This window comes from Rana temporaria, chromosome 12 (genome assembly GCF_905171775.1).
Source record: "Rana temporaria chromosome 12, aRanTem1.1, whole genome shotgun sequence".
NCBI classification, from domain to species: Eukaryota; Metazoa; Chordata; class Amphibia; order Anura; family Ranidae; genus Rana; species Rana temporaria.
Genome location: NC_053500.1, coordinates 100,178,625 through 100,201,564, shown reverse-complemented (window position 1 = coordinate 100,201,564; position 22,940 = coordinate 100,178,625). Strand labels below are relative to the sequence as shown.

Below are 22,940 nucleotides of genomic sequence, written 5' to 3'. Positions count from 1 at the left end.
ATTTTTAGCCTTTTAAACTTATTGCCCATGGGAATATACTTTGCAGTGAGGTCCCAAACAGTCTTTTTGAAGAATTCCCATTTCTGTTCTGTGTTCATCGGTGCCAATATTCCCATCCAGTCCAAGTCCTGGAGAGCAGCCCTCATCCTTGGAAAATTTGCTCTCTTGAAATTAAGTGTTTTTATTTTTCCTGTATGTATTTCTTGCTTATAGTTAACAATAAATGAAATCATGTTATGATCACTGCTACCCAGGTGTTCCTTTATCTGAACATTAGTAATAAGCTCTGCATGGTTTGAGATTACCAGGTCCAACAGAGCATCATTCCTAGTTGGGGCCTCAATAAACTGCGCCATAAAATTGTCCTGCAATAGGTTTTTAAATTTTTGTCCTTTAACTGTCCTAGCAGTGCCATTATTCAAGTCAATTTCTGGGTAGTTAAAATCTCCCATTATTATCACCGTCCCAGCCCTTGCAGCCCTTTCCATCTGTGCAAGGAGTCTCCACCTCCTCATTAACATTGGGTGGTCTATAACAAACTCCAATGATTAACTTTGAACTACGCACATCTGTGTGCAGTTCCACCCACAATGCTTCAGCCTCATCACACTCTCCATCAACCAGGTCCTCTTTCACGCTTGCTTTGAGGTCACTTCTCACATAGAGACAGACCCCTCCACCTTTCCTTTTTACCCTGTCTTTCCGAAAGAGAACATAGCCAGAAATATTAATAGCCCAGTCACGTGTGGATTGAAGCCAAGTTTCAGCAATACCGATTACATCATAGCTCTCCTCATGCGCCAGAGCTTCCAACTTACCTGTTTTGCTTGGCAGACTTCTGGCATTGGTGAACAAACACATAAATGTATTATTACATTTTTCTCTGGTGTTTTTCATATAATTTTTAGTAGTAAAAATGTCACAAAAATGTTCAATGGCTGTTTGCAACATGGGAACTTTCTTGTCACCTGCCAAAACCCTTCCCCCATCTATCCCCATTCCACTCTCCATTAATGTCTGACCCCTAACTGACCTGTGTGCCCAATGTAATTCTAGTTCACCCTCCCCCCTCAAGTCTAGTTTAAATACTCCTCCAGCATTCCCATAAACCTCTCCCCCAGCACAGCAGACCCCCTTCCATTCAAGTGCAAACCGTCTGTAGCATATAGGTTGCACCCCAATGAAAAGTCAGCCCAGTGCTCTAGAAACCCAAATCCCTCCTTCCTACACCAGGTCTTTAGCCATGCATTCAGCTCTCTAATCCCCCCTGCCTTTCCTGTGTTTTGCATGGCACAGGCAATATTTCAGAGAATATCACCTTGGAGGTCCTTCCCTTCATCTTGCAGCCTAGTTCTTTAAATTGATTCTTAAGGAGCCTCCATCTTCCATGTATACTGTCATTGGTTCCAACGTGGACCAAGACAGATGGGTCATGCCCAGCCCCTCCCAGTAATTTATCCACCCGGTCCACCACATGCCGAACCCTGGCACCAGGGAGACAGGAAACCATTTGTTTGAGGCCATCATGGCGACATATTATTCTATCAGTCCTTCTGATTATAGAATTCCCTATTACCACCAACTGTCTAGGCCTACCTGCACTCCCCTTACCACCTCTACTAGATGGGTTGCTCTCCCGGCTGTTAGGGGTAGCAGTAACATCTAGGGCTGCCACCTCTGTGTTTGCCACCTCCACATCTTCACCCAACTTGGAAAATTTGTTTTGATGCACAAATACAGGATTGGCCTTCCTTTTCTGCAAGCCCCTTCCACTCCCTCTAACTACATTAACCCACCTTCCTATCTGATAATCCTGACTTGCCCCTCCACCCTCCACATCAACCTTACTGACCACCTGCTCAGCGATCAGAGGACCCCTTTCAAGGTTGTCCTTTCTGCCCAGTGTTGCAACTTGCTCCTCCAGATCTCTAATGCGAGCTTCCAGAAGGGCAACCTGCTCACATCTGTCACAGCGGTATCCATCCTGGAGCTGTCGCACCAATTTTGCATACATGTGGCACACTGTGCACTGAGCAAAACCTTCAACCCTGCTAGCACACATTTCCCAGTTACAATATTATTACTTGTAGAAAGTTTAAGATGTTACTTACAGTTTAGAAGACTCCTGTCTTAACTCCTGTTTTAAACTCCTGGTTTTTAACTCAACCACTTTTGTTCAAAGAATCCACTTCTGTTCAGAAAAATCGGGCCCAAAGTGTGAATATTTTGTGTGGCCACTATTATTTTCCAGCACAGCCTTAACCCTCTTGGGCATGGAGTTCATCAGAGCTTCACAGGTTGCCACTGGGCTCCACTTCTACTCCTTCATGACAACATCACGGAGCTGGTGGATGCGCTCCTCCACCATTTGAGGATGCCCCACAGATGTTCCATAGGGTTTAGGTTTGGAGACATGCTTAGCCAGTCCATCACCTTTACCCTCAGCTTCTTTAGCAAGGCAGTATAGTCTTGGAGGTGTGTTTGGGGTCGTTATGTTGGAATACTGCCCTGCGGCCCAGTCTCTAAAGGGAAAGGGTCATGTTCTGCTTCAGTATATCACAGTACATGTTGGCATTCATGGTTCCCTCGATGAACTGTAGCTCCCCAGTGTTGGCAGCACTCATGCAGCCCCAGACCATGACATCGTGCTTGACTGTAGGCAAGACACACTTGTCTCTGTACTCTTCACCTGGTTGCTGTGACACACGCTTGACACCATCTGAACCAAATAAGTTTATCTTGGTCTCATTAGACCACAGCACATGGTTCCAGTAATCCATGTCCTTAGTCGGCTTGTCTTCAGCAAACTGTTTGTGGGCTTTCTTGTGCATCATCTTTAGAAGAGGCTTCCTTCTGGGACAACAGCCATGCAGACCAATTTGATGCAGCGTGCGGCGTATGGTATGAGCACTGACAGGCTAAACCCCCCACCCCTTTAACCTGTGCAGAAATGCTGGCAGCACTTATATGTCTATTTCCCAAAGACAACTTCTGGATTTGACGCTGAGCACATGCACTCAACCTCTTTGGTTGACCATGGTGAAGCCTGTTCTGAGTGGAACCCGTCCCGTTAAACCAATGTATGGTCTTAGCCACCATGCTGCAGCTCAGTTTCAGGGTCTTGGCAATCTCCTTATAGCCTATGCCATCTTTATGTAGATCAACAATTGTTTTTTTCCAATCCTCAGAGAGTTCTTCCAGTGACCAGTATGAGAGAGTGAAAGCGATAACACAAAATGTAACATACCTGCTCCCCATTCACACCTGAGACCTTGAAACACTAACGAGTTACATGACACCGGGGAGGGAAAATGGCTAATTGGGCCCAATTCTGACATTTTCACTTAGGGGTGTACTCACTTTTGTTGCCAATGGTTTAGACATTAATGGCTGTGTGTTGAGTTTTTTTGAGTGGACAGCAAATTTACACTGTTATACAAGCTGTACTCTCACTACTTTACATTGTAGCAAAGTTGTCACATGAAGAGATATAATAACATATTTACAAAAATGTGAGGGGTGTACTCACTTTTGTGAGATACTGTATATATTCACATACATACACATAGATACATACACACAGATATGTGTTTGAGCTTTAGGGTGCACATCCTAATACAAAAGGCTGCACACATCTATGACCTGCAAAGATGTGAACGTGACCCATAAAGCCTTGTACACACAATCAGTCCATCCAATGAGAACGGTCTGAAGGACCGTTGTCATAGGTTAACCGATGATGGTCTGATGGTCTGTCACGCCTACACACCATAGGTTAAATAACCGAACCTGTCAGAACGCGGTGACGTAAAACACAACGATGTGCTGAAAAAAACGAAGTTCAATGCTTCCAAGCATGTGTCGACTTGATTCTGAGCATGCGTGGATTTTTAACCGATGGTCATGCCTGCTAACCATCTGTTTTGACCTATCGGTTAGGAATCCATAGGTTAAATTTAAAGCAAGTTGGCTTTTTTTTAACCTATGGTTAAATAACCTATGGGGCCCACACACGATCGGTTTTGACCGATGAAAATGGTCCATCAGACCGTTGTCCTCTGGTTAACCTATCGTGTGTACAAGGCCTAAGGACTAATGCTAAATGGACTATAGTGCATTTCTGAAAATCTGCAAACGCACTTGTGAACCTAGCCACGTATGACGTCACCTGCGATCGCCAACCCATGTGAGATCTAAGCTGTTGGATGCTTTGATCTGTGCTATGCTTATACCTTGCACTCACTGAAGAGTGCTTTTACATGTGACTTAATTTTTTATCTTTTTAATAAATTTATCGGTTTGGCTTCAGAGAGCACTAGATCTCCTTTCTTCTTTTTTCATATGCCCCGATCGCCTTACCTTGTTCCTGAGTCTGCCATAGTGATATTGAGCTGCTGCATCTGGTTGCTGTCTCTGTGGGAACAGGAGGTTCTCTGTATATTCCATGCTTTGTGACCTATTGTAGGTCGAAGTATTAAGGTGAGAGGCCATTCCTGCTATTCGGTGGAGGTTCTTTGGACATCACACTTTGGATTTTGCACTTTATCTTCCGTTTTGGATCATATCTGCACTTGAGCACTTTATGGACTCTATTTAATTTTCACGTTGATATATTTGAGTGTTGTATGGTTTCACTTTATTTAATGTGTTTTATTAGTTTGTATTCATTGTTTGCGCTGCACTATTATCTTTATATGCTCTGTTGAGGTGTTTTATTTGAATTTACCTTAAGTGCTGGCCTGCATAATTTAGTTTTTTGGTTAAATTTTTCCAGCGCTGAATAATTTTTATATATTAGTATACTGACCAATTCATTTATATTTGGCTGCAGGAATGGATGTTTTCTCTTATTTAGAGAATCGTGAGGTTACTCTCACTGATGTTTTTTCAGAGACTGCAGTTGCTTCTGATCTAGGAGATCTCAATTTCTCTTATAAAAAATTGGGACATTTATTGATTCTGAGCATGCGTGGATTTTTAACCGATGGTCATGCCTGCTAACCATCTGTTTTGACCTATCAGTTAGGAATCCATAGGTTAAATTTAAAGCAAGTTGGCTTTTTTTTAACCTATGGTTAAATAACCTATGGGGCCCACACACGATCGGTTTTGACCGATGAAAATGGTCCATCAGACCGTTGTCCTCTGGTTAACCTATCGTGTGTACAAGGCCTAAGGACTAATGCTAAATGGACTATAGTGCATTTCTGAAAATCTGCAAACGCACTTGTGAACCTAGCCACGTATGACGTCACCCGCGATCGCCAACCCATGTGAGATCTAAGCTGTTGGATGCTTTGATCTGTGCTATGCTTATACCTTGCACTCACTGAAGAGTGCTTTTACATGTGACTTAATTTTTTATCTTTTTAATAAATTTATCGGTTTGGCTTCAGAGAGCACTAGATCTCCTTTCTTCTTTTTTCATATGCCCCGATCGCCTTACCTTGTTCCTGAGTCTGCCATAGTGATATTGAGCTGCTGCATCTGGTTGCTGTCTCTGTGGGAACAGGAGGTTCTCTGTATATTCCATGCTTTGTGACCTATTGTAGGTCGAAGTATTAAGGTGAGAGGCCATTCCTGCTATTCGGTGGAGGTTCTTTGGACATCACACTTTGGATTTTGCACTTTATCTTCCGTTTTGGATCATATCTGCACTTGAGCACTTTATGGACTCTATTTAATTTTCACGTTGATATATTTGAGTGTTGTATGGTTTCACTTTATTTAATGTGTTTTATTAGTTTGTATTCATTGTTTGCGCTGCACTATTATCTTTATATGCTCTGTTGAGGTGTTTTATTTGAATTTACCTTAAGTGCTGGCCTGCATAATTTAGTTTTTTGGTTAAATTTTTCCAGCGCTGAATAATTTTTATATATTAGTATACTGACCAATTCATTTATATTTGGCTGCAGGAATGGATGTTTTCTCTTATTTAGAGAATCGTGAGGTTACTCTCACTGATGTTTTTTCAGAGACTGCAGTTGCTTCTGATCTAGGAGATCTCAATTTCTCTTATAAAAAATTGGGACATTTATTGATTCTGAGCATGCGTGGATTTTTAACCGATGGTCATGCCTGCTAACCATCTGTTTTGACCTATCAGTTAGGAATCCATAGGTTAAATTTAAAGCAAGTTGGCTTTTTTTTAACCTATGGTTAAATAACCTATGGGGCCCACACACGATCGGTTTTGACCGATGAAAATGGTCCATCAGACCGTTGTCCTCTGGTTAACCTATCGTGTGTACAAGGCCTAAGGACTAATGCTAAATGGACTATAGTGCATTTCTGAAAATCTGCAAACGCACTTGTGAACCTAGCCACGTATGACGTCACCCGCGATCGCCAACCCATGTGAGATCTAAGCTGTTGGATGCTTTGATCTGTGCTATGCTTATACCTTGCACTCACTGAAGAGTGCTTTTACATGTGACTTAATTTTTTATCTTTTTAATAAATTTATCGGTTTGGCTTCAGAGAGCACTAGATCTCCTTTCTTCTTTTTTCATATGCCCCGATCGCCTTACCTTGTTCCTGAGTCTGCCATAGTGATATTGAGCTGCTGCATCTGGTTGCTGTCTCTGTGGTAACAGGAGGTTCTCTGTATATTCCATGCTTTGTGACCTATTGTAGGTCGAAGTATTAAGATGAGAGGCCATTCCTGCTATTCGGTGGAGGTTCTTTGGACATCACACTTTGGATTTTGCACTTTATCTTCCGTTTTGGATCATATCTGCACTTGAGCACTTTATGGACTCTATTTAATTTTCACGTTGATATATTTGAGTGTTGTATGGTTTCACTTTATTTAATGTGTTTTATTAGTTTGTATTCATTGTTTGCGCTGCACTATTATCTTTATATGCTCTGTTGAGGTGTTTTATTTGAATTTACCTTAAGTGCTGGCCTGCATAATTTAGTTTTTTGGTTTAATTTTTCCAGCGCTGAATAATTTTTATATATTAGTATACTGACCAATTCATTTATATTTGGCTGCAGGAATGGATGTTTTCTCTTATTTAGAGAATCGTGAGGTTACTCTCACTGATGTTTTTTCAGAGACTGCAGTTGCTTCTGATCTAGGAGATCTCAATTTCTCTTTTAAAAAATTGGGACATTTATTTGACAAAAAAATTAAAACCTGGTGGGTTATTGTCACTTTTGAACAGTATCTTGTGACCAAAATCATCCCTAGACGTCTGAGGTGGGATTTGCCACCTAATGACGGGCTAATGGATGACGAGTCAATTAAAGAATGGTTCAATTTCTTTACAGAAAAGGGTTTTAAACTTATTAGATTTTTGCTGTCCCGCAAGCAGCGGAAAAAGATATGGTTAGAGAGTCAGATCAAAGAGATTTCTGACTGTATTGAACAGCATAAGGATACCTCTGAATTAATTCGCCTCTCTGGAGAGCTTGAAATTAAGCTTGTTAAATGGGATAAGGAGACCCAGGACAAAAAACGCAAGAAGTTCTTGCGAGATGTAAATGACTTTGGGGCACCGAATGTATATAAATGGCAATCTCTTAGTTCTCTGTCCTCGGCACAAGCTCAATCTGCATCAATGGATACCACTGAACCAGCCCCTACCATGTCATCCCAAGACAATCAGGGATCTGGGTTCAATTCCATTGATGGAGTGAGAGATAGGACCCCTTTGAGATCGTCCACTTCCATTATTAGAGGGGGTGGTCTCCCTAAAGGGAGAGGTAAAAGTAAAAATGGGAGAGGCAGAGGTGGTTACCAAGCTGGTAGACTTCCTCAATCTCCAGGACCTGATTATCAGGCCAATCCTCCCTGGAGAACGGTATCTAACAGGGGGAATGGGCAGGTGGGGGAGGGGTGGTGTCCCATTGGGGGCCCCACCACTACCCACTTACAACTATTATGCACCTTTGCAAAATTATTGGGAGGGGCCTCCTCCCACTAATCAACATTTTTTAGGACAGGGGAGGACCCCTTGGAGGGGACCTCCGCCATACCCACCTCCCTGGATGGGCGATTGGAGGGAGAACTGTCCCCCTCAATCAAATTAGACCCCAAGGGGACAATCCAATCGAAAAAAAAAAAATACAGAGGAGTCAGAGGTGGCAGACGAGTAAAAAAAGGCCAAGGTTGTGATAGGTACTGGGATTTGTAATCTTAGTGGTGTCCCTCTGACTGATGATGAGACACGAGTGTTAGATAAGGGTCTTAAATTTGCCCCCATCCGGAATCTGAATAAATTTCAGACTTGTGTAAATGTTCAGAAGTACACAAGGGGTTTAAATATGAAAAAATATTTTTTGTCTAATCCAATTGAGAGGAATTCCTCTAAGATTACTCCTGGACATTCGAATTTGAGGAATAGATCTACTTTTAATCCTCAATACACTGATACTAGGCATTTAGATGTGTTCCGTAACATGGTATGTAAGGACCTGGAAGGCCTCCATATCAAAAAGGTTAAGGATTCTCAGTGTATCCGGCGAGGGATCATATCACTAGAACAACGTAATGACATAGTGATCCGCCCCGCTGATAAGGGGGGGGGGCTTGTGGTGCTTAGCAAAGCCTATTATCATGAGGAGATGAACAGACTCCTTAGTGACTGCAATACCTACTCGGTGTTGCGGGGTGACCCTATGGTCAAGTATAAAAATGAGTTACATTCCCTGGTAGAGGATGGTAAAGGTAATGGTACTTTGAACAGTAAGGAAGCGGCCTATTTGGATCCTTTCTATTGTTGGACTCCCATTATCTATTTATTACCTCCCGGCCATCCTATTGTAAATGGAATAGATTCAGTAACATCCCGGCTTGGACAGTATCTGGATGTGTTCTTACAGCCCTTGGTATGCAAACTGCCAGCATATCTTAGGGACACAAAGCAGATTATCCAGATACTAGATACCATCCCTTGCACTCCCAATACCATCTTGGTGACTGCTGATGTTGGGTCGCTTTATACGATTATTGGTCATGAGGCAGCTCTGACTTCGGTTCGCTGGGCATTGGAGTCCACTGAGCTTAGTCATGATCATGTGCGTTTTTTGCTGGACAGTCTTAAATTCTGTTTGTTAAAGAATTATTTTTGGTATGACAGGGAATTTTTCCTGCAACAATGTGGAGTTGCGATGGGAGCCCGTTTCGCTCCCAGTGTGGCCAATCTTTTTATGGCCCACTGGGAGCGGGACGTGGTGTTCCATGATAGGCCATCTCAGCTACTGTGCAAACGTAGGTATATTGATGATCTTATCATGATCTGGGAGGGTGATCTACCTTCATTACAGCAATTTATGGACAAACTAAATTCTAATAATAAGAACATAGGGCCAGATTCACAGAAGAGATACGACGGCTTATCTTCTGATACACCGTCGTATCTCTGAGAGTATCTATGCGGCTGATTCATAGAATCAGTTACGCATAGATAGCCCTAAGATCCGACAGGTGTAATTGACTTACACCGTCGGATCTTAGGCTGCAATACTTCGGCCGCCGCTGGGTGGAGTTCGCATCGTTTTCCAGCATCGGGTATGCAAATGAGCTTTTACGGCGATCCACGAAGGTACTCGCGTGCGTTTCATTATGTCGTCGCAAGTCGTTTTTTCCCTGTCGCAAAGTTAGTTATGCTTTTTCATGCCTTAACTTTACACCAGCCATGTTAAAGTATGGCCGTCGTTCCCGCGTCAAATTTTAATTTATTTTTTTCCTGCGTAAGTACGTTACGCACGTCGCCATTCACAAACACGTCGGGGCGCCGTAATTTCGCGCAAAGCACGTCGGGAAATTTACTAACGGAGCATGCACAGAACGTTCGGCGCGGGAGCACGCCTAATTTAAATGGTACACGCCCCATTTGAATTAGGCGGGCTTGCGCCGGACGTCTTTACGTTACACCACCGCAAGTTTACAGGTAAGTGCTTTGTGAATCAGGCACTTACGCTGAAAACTTGCGGCGGTGTAACGTAAAGACGATACGTTACGCTGCCGCGATTCTTTCTGAATCTGGCCCATAGTCTTAACTTGGACAGTTTCCCATGAAAAGATTAATTTCCTTGACTTGGAGATTTTCAAGTCTGGTAACATGTTGCTTACCAGAAATTATTTTAAAAAACAGTGGACCGTAATGGATACATCCCTTTAATCAGCTGCCATCATCGTTTGTGGCTATGTAATATCCCACGAGGGCAGTTCGTGAGGTTACGTAGGAACTGTACTTTGGAGTCAGATTATCTCATTCAGTCACAAGAGCTATCCACCAGATTTGTGTCTAAAGGCTTTTCCCGCCCCTTAATCATGCGAGAGATTAAGAAAGTTAGGGCCTTAGAGAGGAGTACTATTGTAGTATACAAACCTCCTAATGTAGATAAGGAACATGCTAATTTCAAAATGCTGCTGGATTTTAACATCCAGCATAAGAAATTTGAAAAAATTGTGGCTAAGCATTGGCCTATTTTGAAAGGTGATGGCATTTTGGGTCCGGTTCTCCCTGACCGCCCTCAGTTTATCTACAGAAAGGCTCCCTCTTTGAGGGATAGCCTTGCTCCAGGTGTTATTGACCCACCAGTTGTGACACAGCCTAAGCTTTTTGATTTATCAGGTTTTTATGCTTGCGGTCGCTGTGCGACCTGCAAGCATGTCAAGCAGCACATTAAGAAACGAAGGAGTTTTTGCTCTAATGTGACTCATGTGGAATACCCAATCAAACAGCTGATCACGTGTGATACGATCGGTGTGGTGTACATGCTCGAATGTGAGTGTGGCTTACAGTATGTTGGACGCACTTCACGTGCATTACATGTGAGGGTTGGGGAACACATTAGCAACATAAAAAGGGGAATCAGGAATCATAGTGTTTCCAAACACTTTAGGCAGTGTCACCAGAGAGATCCCAGAGGCCTAAAAGTCTGGGGTATTGAGAAAGTGTCGAAACATTGGCGAGGGGGACACTATATCCGCCAATTAAGCCGGCGTGAATCCTATTGGATTTACAAAACTAAAGTATCCTCGCCAGTCGGCTTAAATGTGGAGTTTGATTTAAATGCTTTATTTCTAATAGATAGTTTTGGTAATAATTATGTATTTTTTATATATTTTTATTTCTATTATTTATTTATTTTTTTCTGTCTAGTATCTATATGAGACACTTTTTAGAGTCGCTCATAATGAGGGTTTGGACCCTGAAGGGTTAATGTATAAGGAGTTTTTATACAGTTATTTATTATTGTATTCAATTATATTTTTTGTCCTGGGTGTGCGATCACGGATGACGTCAGTATTTTTAAATATTCTTAAATATTTTTAAATATTTTTAAATGTGTATTAATGAGCATAGATATTTGCATATCTGTGGCTTTTTATATAGCCTGCATTCATATTAATAAAAGCCTATATCCTTAGTTCTGCCATTGTATCCCAATTGTTTATCCTTTTTTTCTAGCGCCGTTAGTGCCTATTATACAAGAGTGGTTGCTTTTTGTAGAGGAGCTATGGGAGGGGTTTGAGCTGAGTAGACGTGTAGGCTTTTTTCTGTTGTTGCCATGGTTGTCATGGCAGCTGCATGTTATTTAAACAGAGACAGCGGGACGTCTGCGTACTACCTTCTTCACCCCACGCTGATGAAGTCCCGCCCATAGGGACGTAATGACGTACGAGGGGAAGGGGGCCACGTATGACGTCACCCGCGATCGCCAACCCATGTGAGATCTAAGCTGTTGGATGCTTTGATCTGTGCTATGCTTATACGTTGCACTCACTGAAGAGTGCTTTTACATTTGACTTTATTTTTTATCTCTTTAATAAATTTATCGGTTTGGCTTCAGAGAGCACTAGATCTCCTTTCTTTTTTCATATGCCCTGATTGCCTTACCTTGTTCCTGAGTCTGCCATAGTGATATTGAGCTGCTGCATCTGGTTGCTGTCTCTGTGAGAACAGGAGGTTCTCTGTATATTCCATGCTTTGTGACCTATTGTAGGTCGAAGTATTAAGGTGAGAGGCCATTCCTGCTATTCGGTGGAGGTTCTTTGGACATCAAACTTTGGATTTTGCACTTTATCTTCCGTTTTGGATCATATCTGCACTTGAGCACTTTATGGACTATATTTAATTTTCACGTTGATATATTTGAGTGTTGTATGGTTTCACTTTATTTAATGTGTTTTATTAGTTTGTATTCATTGTTTGCGCTGCACTATTATCTTTATATGCTCTGTTGAGGTGTTTTATTTGAATTTACCTTAAGTGCTGGCCTGCATAATTTAGTTTTTTGGTTTAATTTTTCCAGCGCTGAATAATTTTTATATATTAACCTAGCCTTTAAACATATTTTTGCTTTACTAAAACCACCGTCTCCTGTACCTATTTAAAAAAATCCTCTTGAACATATCTTATATTGTATCTAAAGCAAAAACCTTTTTCCCTTTGGAATGAGTGTTGAGGGGTTGAAACCATTACGGCAGTCTTTATCCCGATTTGGAAGGTTTACTATCTCTGTATGCCCTGGTGGTAATTTTCATTAGTACAGGGAGTGCAGAGAGTGAGGAAAATCCAAATTTCTGGTGTCTAATGCCGCGTACACACGATCGGTTCGTCTGATGAAAATGGTCCGATGGACCATTTTCATCAGACTAACCGATCGTGTGTGGGCCCCATCGTTTTTTTAACCATCGGTTAAAAAACTAGAAACTTGTTTTAAAATTATCTGATGGTTAACTAACCGATAGGAAAAAAACAATCGTCTGTAGGCACGTCCATCAGTTAAAAATCCACGCATTCTCAGACTAAATTAGGGGACGGGAGCACTCGTTCTGGTAAAACTAGCATTCGTTATGGAGCTAGCACATTCATCACGCTGTAACAGACAGAAAAGCGCAAATCGTCTTTTACTAACACAAAATCAGCTAAAGCAGCCCCATGGGTGGCGCCATCCGAATGGAACTTCCCCTTTATAGTGCCGTCGTACATGGTTTACGTGACATGATCGTTTTTTTAACCGATGGTGTGTAGGCACGACAGATCATCAGTCAGCTTCATCGGATAACTGATAAAAAAATCCATCAGTCCGTTTTCATCGGATGGACCGATCGTGTGTACAGGGCATACGAGATATAAATGCATATACACACACCTAAACTGGTTGAACTGGATGGACTGATGTCTTTATTCAACCTTACCAACTATGTATTGAAACTCCAGCTGACTCCCAGTATTATTAAATAGAGAATGGAAAGACATAAAATAATTTTGGATGTCCAGGTTAGAAAAAAAGCTTGTATGCATATACAAAGGAAGAAAACGGTATAAGTTCTAAAAAAAAATGTTGTTGGAATGTAATTTGATTGAATTTTTATTTTTCTTATATTATAGGGGAACCCTGCATGTGGATGTGCGTTTGTTGAGTCTGGGAATAGACCAGTGTACCCAGGGTTCCGTCTGGTTTGCTAACACTCACAAATGCAACAAGAACAGTACTCAGGTAATGGGGGTATACCATTAAAAGATCTGTAGAGGTTAGCCTTCTGGCAGAATTAGCAGGATTTACTATGTAAATGTGGTTAATGTATATATGAACACAATGACAAGATATTTAAAAATTAACCTGCCTCAGCCCCCTTGTCATAACAGCACATGCCAGGGATGAAGTAAAGCTACAGGTTAGAATTAATACATCAGCTTATTGATCCTGTTGGGGGTTATTGATTTTGCATTGACACGTCTTCATGGTTTCTATTTTTTACTTGAATGCTTTAAAAAAAATGGGATATATTGCAGGCATATTGCTACAGAGAAAAAGAATAAACATTGATAATATTTATTTCATCATCAGATGTAAAATGTTATGGGATATAAGGTGACAGAAGAATTAATACAAAGTGACAAAGCCCATAGCTCTGTTTATAAATTGTCGGACCTCGTTTCCACAAATCTACAGACCACCAGATATAGAAAGCATTTACCATGCAGGTAACAAGTTGTAACAAGTTGTCAACTGCTTTTTTTACACTTTACTAAATATTAGGGCTGTGGAAATTAAAGATTAATTCCTCGATTAATTGTTAATTTTTTTGATCAATCAAAATTCTTTTCATCGGTACTAGTGGTACAACGGATCGTAAATGATCCGTGATCCGAACGGGTCACCATATGCGGATCAGTACACCACGTGATCCACGGAGCTCCGCTGCTGCCTCGGCCATAGGAAAGGCCACGGCTTTGGCCCAGCTCCCAGAGCGGCGGCCATCTTGGTCCAACCGGTGGCGGCCTAGGTGAGCCTAGAGCTGTGCGCTGACATCATCACCCGGCCTCAACTGCTCGTGTTCGTCCGGCTTCTCTGGTAAGACTAAGCAAGCACTAATCTTCCTATACAGTGGGGGAGATGAGGACCATATTACAGTGGGGAGATGTCTGTGAATATTACAGTGGGGGAGATGTCTGTGGATATTACAGTGGGGGAGATGTCTGTGGATATTACAGTGGGGGAGATGTCTGTGGATATTACAGTGGGGGAGATGTCTGTGGATATTACAATGGGGAGATGTCTGTGGATATTACAATGGGGAGATGTCTGTGGATTCCAGTGGGGAGATGTCTGTGGATATTACAGTGGGGAGATGTCTGTGGATATTATAGTGGGGGAGATGTCTGTGGATATTACAGTGGGGGAGATGTCTGTGGATATTACAGTGGGGGTGATTGTGGATATTACAGTGGGGAGATGTCTGTGGATATTACAGTGGGGAAGATGTCTGTGGATATTACAGTGGTGGAAATGTCTGTGGATATTACAGTGGGGACTATATATGGTGGTGATCCGAAAAATGTATGTGCGTTATAATTAATTGAAATAAGCCGATTAATCGATAAAAAAAAAAACGATTAATCGAACACGAAAATTTTAATTCGCCTGCACGCCAATAACTACCTGCCTAATCTAGCTCAAATTCTCTCAATCTCCTCCATGTATCACACTACATACAGCCGCCATGTAAGCAGCCTTATATAGTGTGGGCCGTGGACTAAGCCCCCAAGCCATGATTGGCCAATCAGCAGCCGTCAATGCACTGCGATCTCACTGTGCATTATGGGGAGCTCCGCGGTGCTCAAATTAACCACGAACACCCCATATGTTAGGTTTGCGAACAAATGAACACCCGATGTTTGAGTTGAACTCACATTCGATTCGAAAATCGTGACTAGCCCTACTAACCATGCACATCAGCATGAGCATGGTTGTTACCATAATATTAATGCCGTAAATGCAAAACATTATTGTATGGAATTAAAAGAATCAAACATTAGTAAATGTATTTCCTATGTATCATCGTGCTCAGCTCAGTAGGCTAGTGGTCTGCACTCCTGCCTTGAAAGACTCAGGCCATGGGTTCAAATCCTTCACAGAAATGAGAGAAAATTCTGATAATATCCTAATGTTCCACATCCCAAGAAGGACAGAAAGAGAAGGTAAACCCCTAGACATTAGACATTCACCTATTTTCAGCATATGCTATGAGTACAATGCAAGCTTTCAATAGGTAAAAACCATGTGTAGGATTTGAAAGAGAAGGTAAACCCCTAGAGGTGGAGCTTTGAAGGCACTACAAATGAAGTGATTAGTAAAAAATTAATTATTCAGAAAAAATAACATGTTGATACAATATCCTATACCAAACACGTTTGGGTGTAGGATATTGTATCAACATGTTTTATAATATGTTTTTTCTAGTTGTGTATGGCCATGTTCATTGCTTTATGTATATACTATTAGCCGGATTCAGAAAGACTTACGCCGACGTATCTACAGATACGCCGCGTAAGTGTAAATATGCGCCGTCGTATCTATGCACCGTACCAACAGAACTAGATACGCCTGAAAATAGACTTCTTCCGACCGAAGTAACTTTCCTACGCTGGCGTATCGTGGGCGCATATGTACGCTGGGCGCATCTGGCGCTCCCATTGTTTTGCTATTCAAATATGCAAATGAGGGAGATATGGCGATTCACAAATGTACGTGCGTACGTAGTCCATCAAAAAGGTGGTTTAACTCAGCAAAAGCCGTGCACACGGCAGCTGGAGAGCAGCTGCAGCAGCACCGTTACGCACGAGGTGAGCAACCCCACTTGCAGGACAACACATCCGTATGCCAACATGCCAGGGGCAGCCATGGTCATAGCACTACTACTGTGTCCACAGGCACGTAGGAGGGCACGGGAGAGGATATACCAAATGCGCATGAATGTCTTTGGCATGGGGGAATCGGAGGTGTATCGCATCTTCAGATTCAGCCCTGATGCCATCCTGGAATTAGCCACAGCCCTGCATGATGACATCACCATGTGGACAAAGGAGTGCAGCACACTACTATGATGACATCACCAGCCAGACACAACGCGCACATGCAGTGCAGCCACTGGTCAAGGTACTGGCAACACTGCATTTCCTTGCAAGTGGATCTTTTCAGCGTACAAGTGGAGTGGTGGCTGGGATGTCACAATCCAGCATGAGCAGATGCGTGCACCAGGTTGTCCCCGCAATCCTCACACGCATGTCTCACCACATCATCAAACCCACCCATGAGCATCTGCGGCAGAAGGCAATGTAGGATTTCTACAGAATTGCAGGATTCCCACGCACCGTGGGGGCCATTGATTGCACACATGTGGCACTACGGCCCCCCCCATGCCACAGAGCACATATACCGCAATCGGAAGTAGTGGCATTCCATCAACGTACATGTGATAGCCGATGCCCAATGCCTCATATGGCACGTCCGTGCCAAACACCCAGGGTCCAGCCACGACAGCTACACTTACCGTCACAGCAACATCCCAACGGAATTCTAACAGAACGTGTACGGGGACAGCTGGCTGGTTGGTGAGTGACATGGGTGTCAGGCATGACTGTCCGACCCCATGATGCAGACATCACGAGGGGCACATGCACGACTAACATCCTCCTGTCTTTTCCCTTCTAGGTGACTCTGCATATGCACTTGGGCCCCATCTCCTGACTCCATACCGGAATCCCCAAACCAGAGGAGAGAGAACATACAATGCTGCACACATACGTACCCGTGCAGTGGTTGAGCGCACATTTGGCCTCCTGAAGTCCCGTTTCCGATGCCTGGATAAGTCCGGGGGGACTGTATTCCCCAAACTTTGTGTGCCAGATCATCGGTGCATGTTGCATGCTACACAACTACGCCATGAGAAAGGGCCTGGAGATTGACATATGTGATGACCTGACCCCCGAACCAGACAGTTCCCCCCTAACCGAGGCTACCCGGTCTGCTGAGGGAACAGCAGTCAGGAGTTGTCTCGTGGAACGCATCTTTGCACGTTAAACACACACATTCATCATGGCACAAGGAGAATGCACGCATGCACACCACTGTGGTCCCAAGCTCACACACACCACATCCACCTCACATTGGATTAGCCCAAGTCCACCATGCAGGACTTGGGAGCAGCAATGCCGCGCCAAGGCCCCAATGGTGTCGCTGTCCATTCATACCACATTCACACGGTCGTGGGGATAACTTCTCCCCGACGACCCAGGGTGACACACCTTGCTGGCAGGTATGTCACCCCCACATTCACACACCAGTCACACTGTAGCCTGCACTCCTCACCGTGTGCATACACTACAAAATAAAGAAGCTCATACTGTGAGCACATAAAAAACATAAAGAAGCTCATACTGTGAGCACAAAATAAAAAAAAAAGCTCATACTTTGAGCAAAAAAAAAAAAAAGGGCACTCATTTGCCCTGTCGTGGGCTACACCTGGTGCCACGGCTATGGCTCCTCAGTTGCCTGGGGGGAGCCTTGGGTGGGGGGGCATCTGGAGGAGGATCATCCCCAGGTCTGCCACTCCTGCCAGGTGATGGCTGCCTGCCCTCCAATGCCACGGCAATGTGGCTGAGGAACACATTTGTCTGTGCCTGCATTCTCAGCTGGCGGGTGGTGTTGTGCTGCTGGTGGCACCGCGTCTGCCTCCCCTCCGCCTCGATGGCAGCCGTGTTTGCCTGTACCGCCATTGTCAGGGTCTTAACCTCTGCCACAAGGTTTGCTGTGGTGGCCTGCAGCTCCCCAAGGCAGGTGACCACTGCAGCGCAGTTGCCACTGACATCCTGCAGGCCGTCTGATATCTGTGCCGAGGAGGCCAGGCTGTCTGCCACCCGGTGCAGGTTCCTGGCTATCGCACCCATATGGCGGGTCTGGCGGGCCTGGTCCCTTGCAAGATGTTCCTGCAGGGAATCAGGAACACCCCTGGTCTTCCGCGTCGCCTTCCTGGGGCAGAAGAGGCTTGGGACCGTGTGTATGGGGAGGCCCTTGGGGGGCTTCCCCTGCTGGGGGCTGAGCCTGAGGGGCTTCCCCTGCTGGGGGCTGAGCCTGAGGGGCTTCCCCTGCTGGGGGCTGAGCCTGAGGGGCTTCCCCTGCTGGGGGGGAGGTCTGAGAGGGCCCGGCCAAAGCGGAAGAATCCTCAAAGTAGAGGCAAACCTGATCAAGGTTCACCGTCTCCTCCTCAACCACCTTGAGAGGAGAGGTGTGGCCACTCCCCTCCACCGCTGGATCTTGGCTTCCCAGGGGTTCAGGCTGAGCCAGATGTTCCTGGGATGGCGTGGGACGGCCACCGGCAGCAGATGGCCCCGCTCCCTCCTGCACATCTGTGGATGACACAAAGCATTCAAATGTTGGTGGACCCACACACTTGTCACATATTCCCTTCCACCCCCTCACATGCTACACACCAGATAGGGGATAAAAAGCACTTACCTGTCCTCGAGGCCTGATCAATGGAGTCAAAGCCCTCCAGGCCCTCCAATTGATCCCTCTCCAGACACCTGGTGATCACCTCCTCCTCCGGGGACAACCGCACTTCACATGGTGGTCCGCCCCCCGTGCCACTCTGGTGCTTTTTGATGGCGGCCACTTTCTCCCGGACATGCCGCCGCAGATCATTTATTTTTTTGTTTATGTCCTTGTAGGTCCGGGACTCATTGCCAAGGGCACTAACATCATTGGCGATGGTCTCCAGGATTACTTGTTTCCTGGCCCTGCTGGTATAGCGACTCTTGGCGCCATGGAGAAAGACATCATCATACCTCTCTATGGCCAAGATGAGGACAGCCTTCTCCTCTGGAGAGAAATTTTTCTTCCTCCTGTCTTTCTCTGACTCCACAGCAGACATCGCTCAGCAAAAGTACCTTGCTTCAGGGGGGGGAAAAAGCAGGATGTACTTTTGCACCGGGCGGGCGTATGGCTGGACGTATTTATGCGCTCGGCAGAAGCCGGTGGGACGGCGTATCCCAGGAAGTTTAGCATGGCGTAGTTGTGAGCATGCGCACAGGGGAGCGATCATGCTCCGTTCATGATACGCCGGGCGTAAACCACTGCTCCACGCTCGGACCATCATTAGCATAAGGTCACACCCACTTACACTTACTCTGGCTTACGCCTTCGAAATTACGTTACGCCGGCGCAACGTTGGGAGCAAGTGCTTTGTGAATACTGCTCTTGCCTCTCAGATTTACGTTGGCGTAGCGCATATGAGATGCGCTACGCCGGCACAAAGATGCAGCGCTCTACCTGAATCCGGCTATATATATTTTTTCTGAATAAATAATTGTATTATTACTAATCACATCATTTATAGTGCCTTCAAAGTCCCACCTCTAGGGGTTTACCTTCTCTTTCAAATCCTACACATGGTTTTTACCTATTGAAAGCTTGCATTGTACTCGGTAGCATATGCTGAAAATAGGTGAATGTCTAATAGCCATTCAGTTTCTTCAAATGCATCCAATGGTTTGTAAGTATTCAATAATATTATGGTGTGCAATTGCAAAAATCACTCACTAGTTAACGTGCAGGGTGTTAGTTTACGTTTTTTAGTTTTAATTCACTTGTGCACAGTAAAAATCAACACAGCTACCTTAGGTGGGTGGTAGGTTGGCTGGGATTTGAACTCATAATCTTGCTTTTTAGACATCAGTGCAGGCCACCAAGCCATTGTGCTAAATACACTGAGACATGTATAATAGTGCAGTATGGTAAAGGAATGAACTTAAATAATTACTGCTTTATAGTCTCATAAAAAACGAAATTAACAGGGAAAAAAAAACATATAACAGATATTTAACTTAAATGATCAATACATTTAACTTTAAAGAATAGCAGACATTACTCTGTAATACTCATTCATAACGGCATATGTTAACAAAAGAAGAAAACAAACTAGGAATACTAACTAGGAATATAAATAAATAGATGCACACGCAGTAGAGCACATCTTACAAAAAAATGTTTTATTCACAATTATGTGATCATGGCTGCAGTGCAGTTCAAACTCGGTAGCAATTGGCACTTGCAAATTCGGGGATATGCCAATTTGATATTTACAAAGGCATGTTCACCGGAATTAGCGTGCCTTTTCATTCGCATGTTCGCCTAGTTGAAGTCCTAATTGGCTTAATTGGGTGTAACTAAATGTAGAGCGACCATTACTTCCCTTTACCTTAGTAAATTAACCCCACAGTGTCTTTCTGGGGAAAAGTGGTATAGTGTGCTGGATTTGAAGAGCGGGTATTACCAGATACCAATGCACCCCGATGATAGAGAAAAGATAGCATTTATCACACGATGGGGTTTTATGAGTTCAACAGGATGCCTCAGGGATTGTCGGGAGCCCCAGCTTCGTTCCAACGATTGATGGAATGCACTGTGGGAGATATGAACTTGATTAAGGTCCTGGTATACCTGAATGACATCATTGTCTTTGGGAGAACTCTGGAAGAACATGAAGCAAATCTGGAGAAAGTTTGCAAGACTGCATGAAGAAGAGTGGAAACTGTCTCTAGAAAAGTGTCAATTATACAGGACTTCAGTCACTCACCCAGGCCATGTTGTCTCGTTATCGCTGCGGACCGAAGAAGTTGAAAGCAGTCACTACTTGGCTGAAGACGGTGATGGAGTTGAGACCCCTTTTTGGATTTTGTTCTTACTATTGGAGATTTATGGTGAATTTAACAAAAACTGCCCAAGCCCCTTAACAAATTGCTTCAATTTATCATGAAGGATGAAGAGAATAAAACAAGTGGGAAACACGGGGCACAGAGGAAAGGAGAGTCAATACAAAACCAGGGGACTTTCCAATGTGAAAAGGCTTTCCATGTGGATGCCAGCCAAGAGGGATTGGGTGGGGTCTTGTACCAGGAGTAGGATGGCAGGCTCAGACCCATAGCACATGTGAGCCACAGTTTGACCCCGTCCGAAAATAATTATACACATTTCTGGCCCTGAAGTGGACAGTTATGGATAAGTTGAAGGACTATCTATATAGGGCTACATTCGTGGTGAAGACTGATATCAGTCCCTTAACATATCTGCTATCTTTGGCCAAGCTGGATGCCACCAGACACAGATGGCTGGCAGCCTTGTCGGGTTTCCAGTTCAGCCTGAAGTAATGACCGGGCTGGCAACCGAGACACTGATGCTCTGTTTCGGAGACCTCACAGACACGCCAAAGTCAAGAGACTGTACTTATGTGACTGCTAAAGGTGTGTGAGCCCTGTGTCAAGGCACCACTCCGTGACTCAAAGGGGCTGTGGGGATTGGGTCTATAATAGCTTACCCTTCAGGAGTACCAAAGGCTCCTTGCATAAGAGCGCTGTGACTGGGTCTAAAGTGATACACAGGGAGTGGAACAGACTACTGATGAGGAATGGACAGTTGTACAGGCAGAGCCCCTCTGAGGATTCGGAAGAAAAGTGGCAACTATTCCTCCCAGATAAATATCGGCCGTCTGTGTTGGGGACACTACATGACAAACATGGCCAATTAGGCCCAGAAATGATTTTCTGATTAATCAGAGACTGGTTCTACTGGCCTAACATGAGAACAAGAATGGCAATAGCTCTCCACTTCTGTTTGCCATGCATTTAAATAAAGTCTCTGCTAGTTAGGGCTGCACCCATGGAGCACCTGCAAAGCTAAGGGCCCATTGAGCTGGTTTGCATTGACTTTATGTGCCTGGAACCCGATGTAGGAGGACAAAGTAATATCCTGGTGGTGACTGACCATTACACTCGGTATGCTCAAGCTTACCCCACCAAAGATCAGCAGGCCACCACAGTGGCGAAAGTACTAGTGGAAAAGTTCTTTGTACATTAAGTCCTTCCCATGCTGATACACTCAGATCAAGGCAGGGACTTTGAACGCCAAAATGGAAAAAAACTATGTCAACTGTTGGGGATAAAGAAGTCCAGGACCTATCTGTATAATCCATAGGGAGACCCTCATCCTGAAAGGTTTAAACACACTCTGCTAAACATGCTGGAAAGCCTACCTACTGAGAAGAAGCAACATTGGGGCAATCATATTGTCACCTTGGTGCATGTTTACAATAGCACAACGAATGATGCTACTGGATACCCCCCCCCCCCCCTGAAAGACTGATGTTTGGGAGGGAAGCTCGACTCCCAGTTGACTTGGCTTTCAGAGCATGAATTGACCAAACTAATTTGGCTTCCCACAAGGGACACGTAGACAGACTGCGGAGAAACTTAAAACAAGCTTATGAGAAGATTTTTCTCAAGACCTCCTACTGTCAAGCTCTCTCGTCTCCTCCTCCTATTCTCGTCTCCAGGATTTCTCCAGAGCCTCTCTCATCCTCTGGAACTCACTACCTCAACCTGTCCGACTATCCCCTACTACTTCCATCAGCTCATTCCCCGTAGTTACAACCTTTTGTACCACCTGCCCCACCCTATTAGATTGTAGGCTCTTCTGAGCAGGGCCCTCTTAATACTCTTGTATCTTATTGTGTTATAGCTATATTGTCTCCATTTTATATTGTAAAGTTATGCGTAAACTGTTGGCGCTATATAAATCCTGTATAATAATAATAATGAGAAGGCAGTGAAAAGTGCTACCACCAGAGAGCAAAG

At 44.1% G+C, this 22,940-nt stretch overlaps 1 protein-coding gene across 1 annotated transcript in view; it reads left to right on the top strand.

Moving 5' to 3' along the window:
- Nucleotides 1-22,940, top strand: part of LOC120918315 (probable G-protein coupled receptor 158) — a 190,974-nt gene that overhangs the window by 42,805 nt on the left and 125,229 nt on the right. Inside the window, exon 2 of the mRNA XM_040329837.1 lies at nt 13,359-13,467. Within this exon, the coding sequence (XP_040185771.1) occupies nt 13,359-13,467 (109 nt within the window). The remainder of the gene's footprint in view (nt 1-13,358; nt 13,468-22,940) is intronic.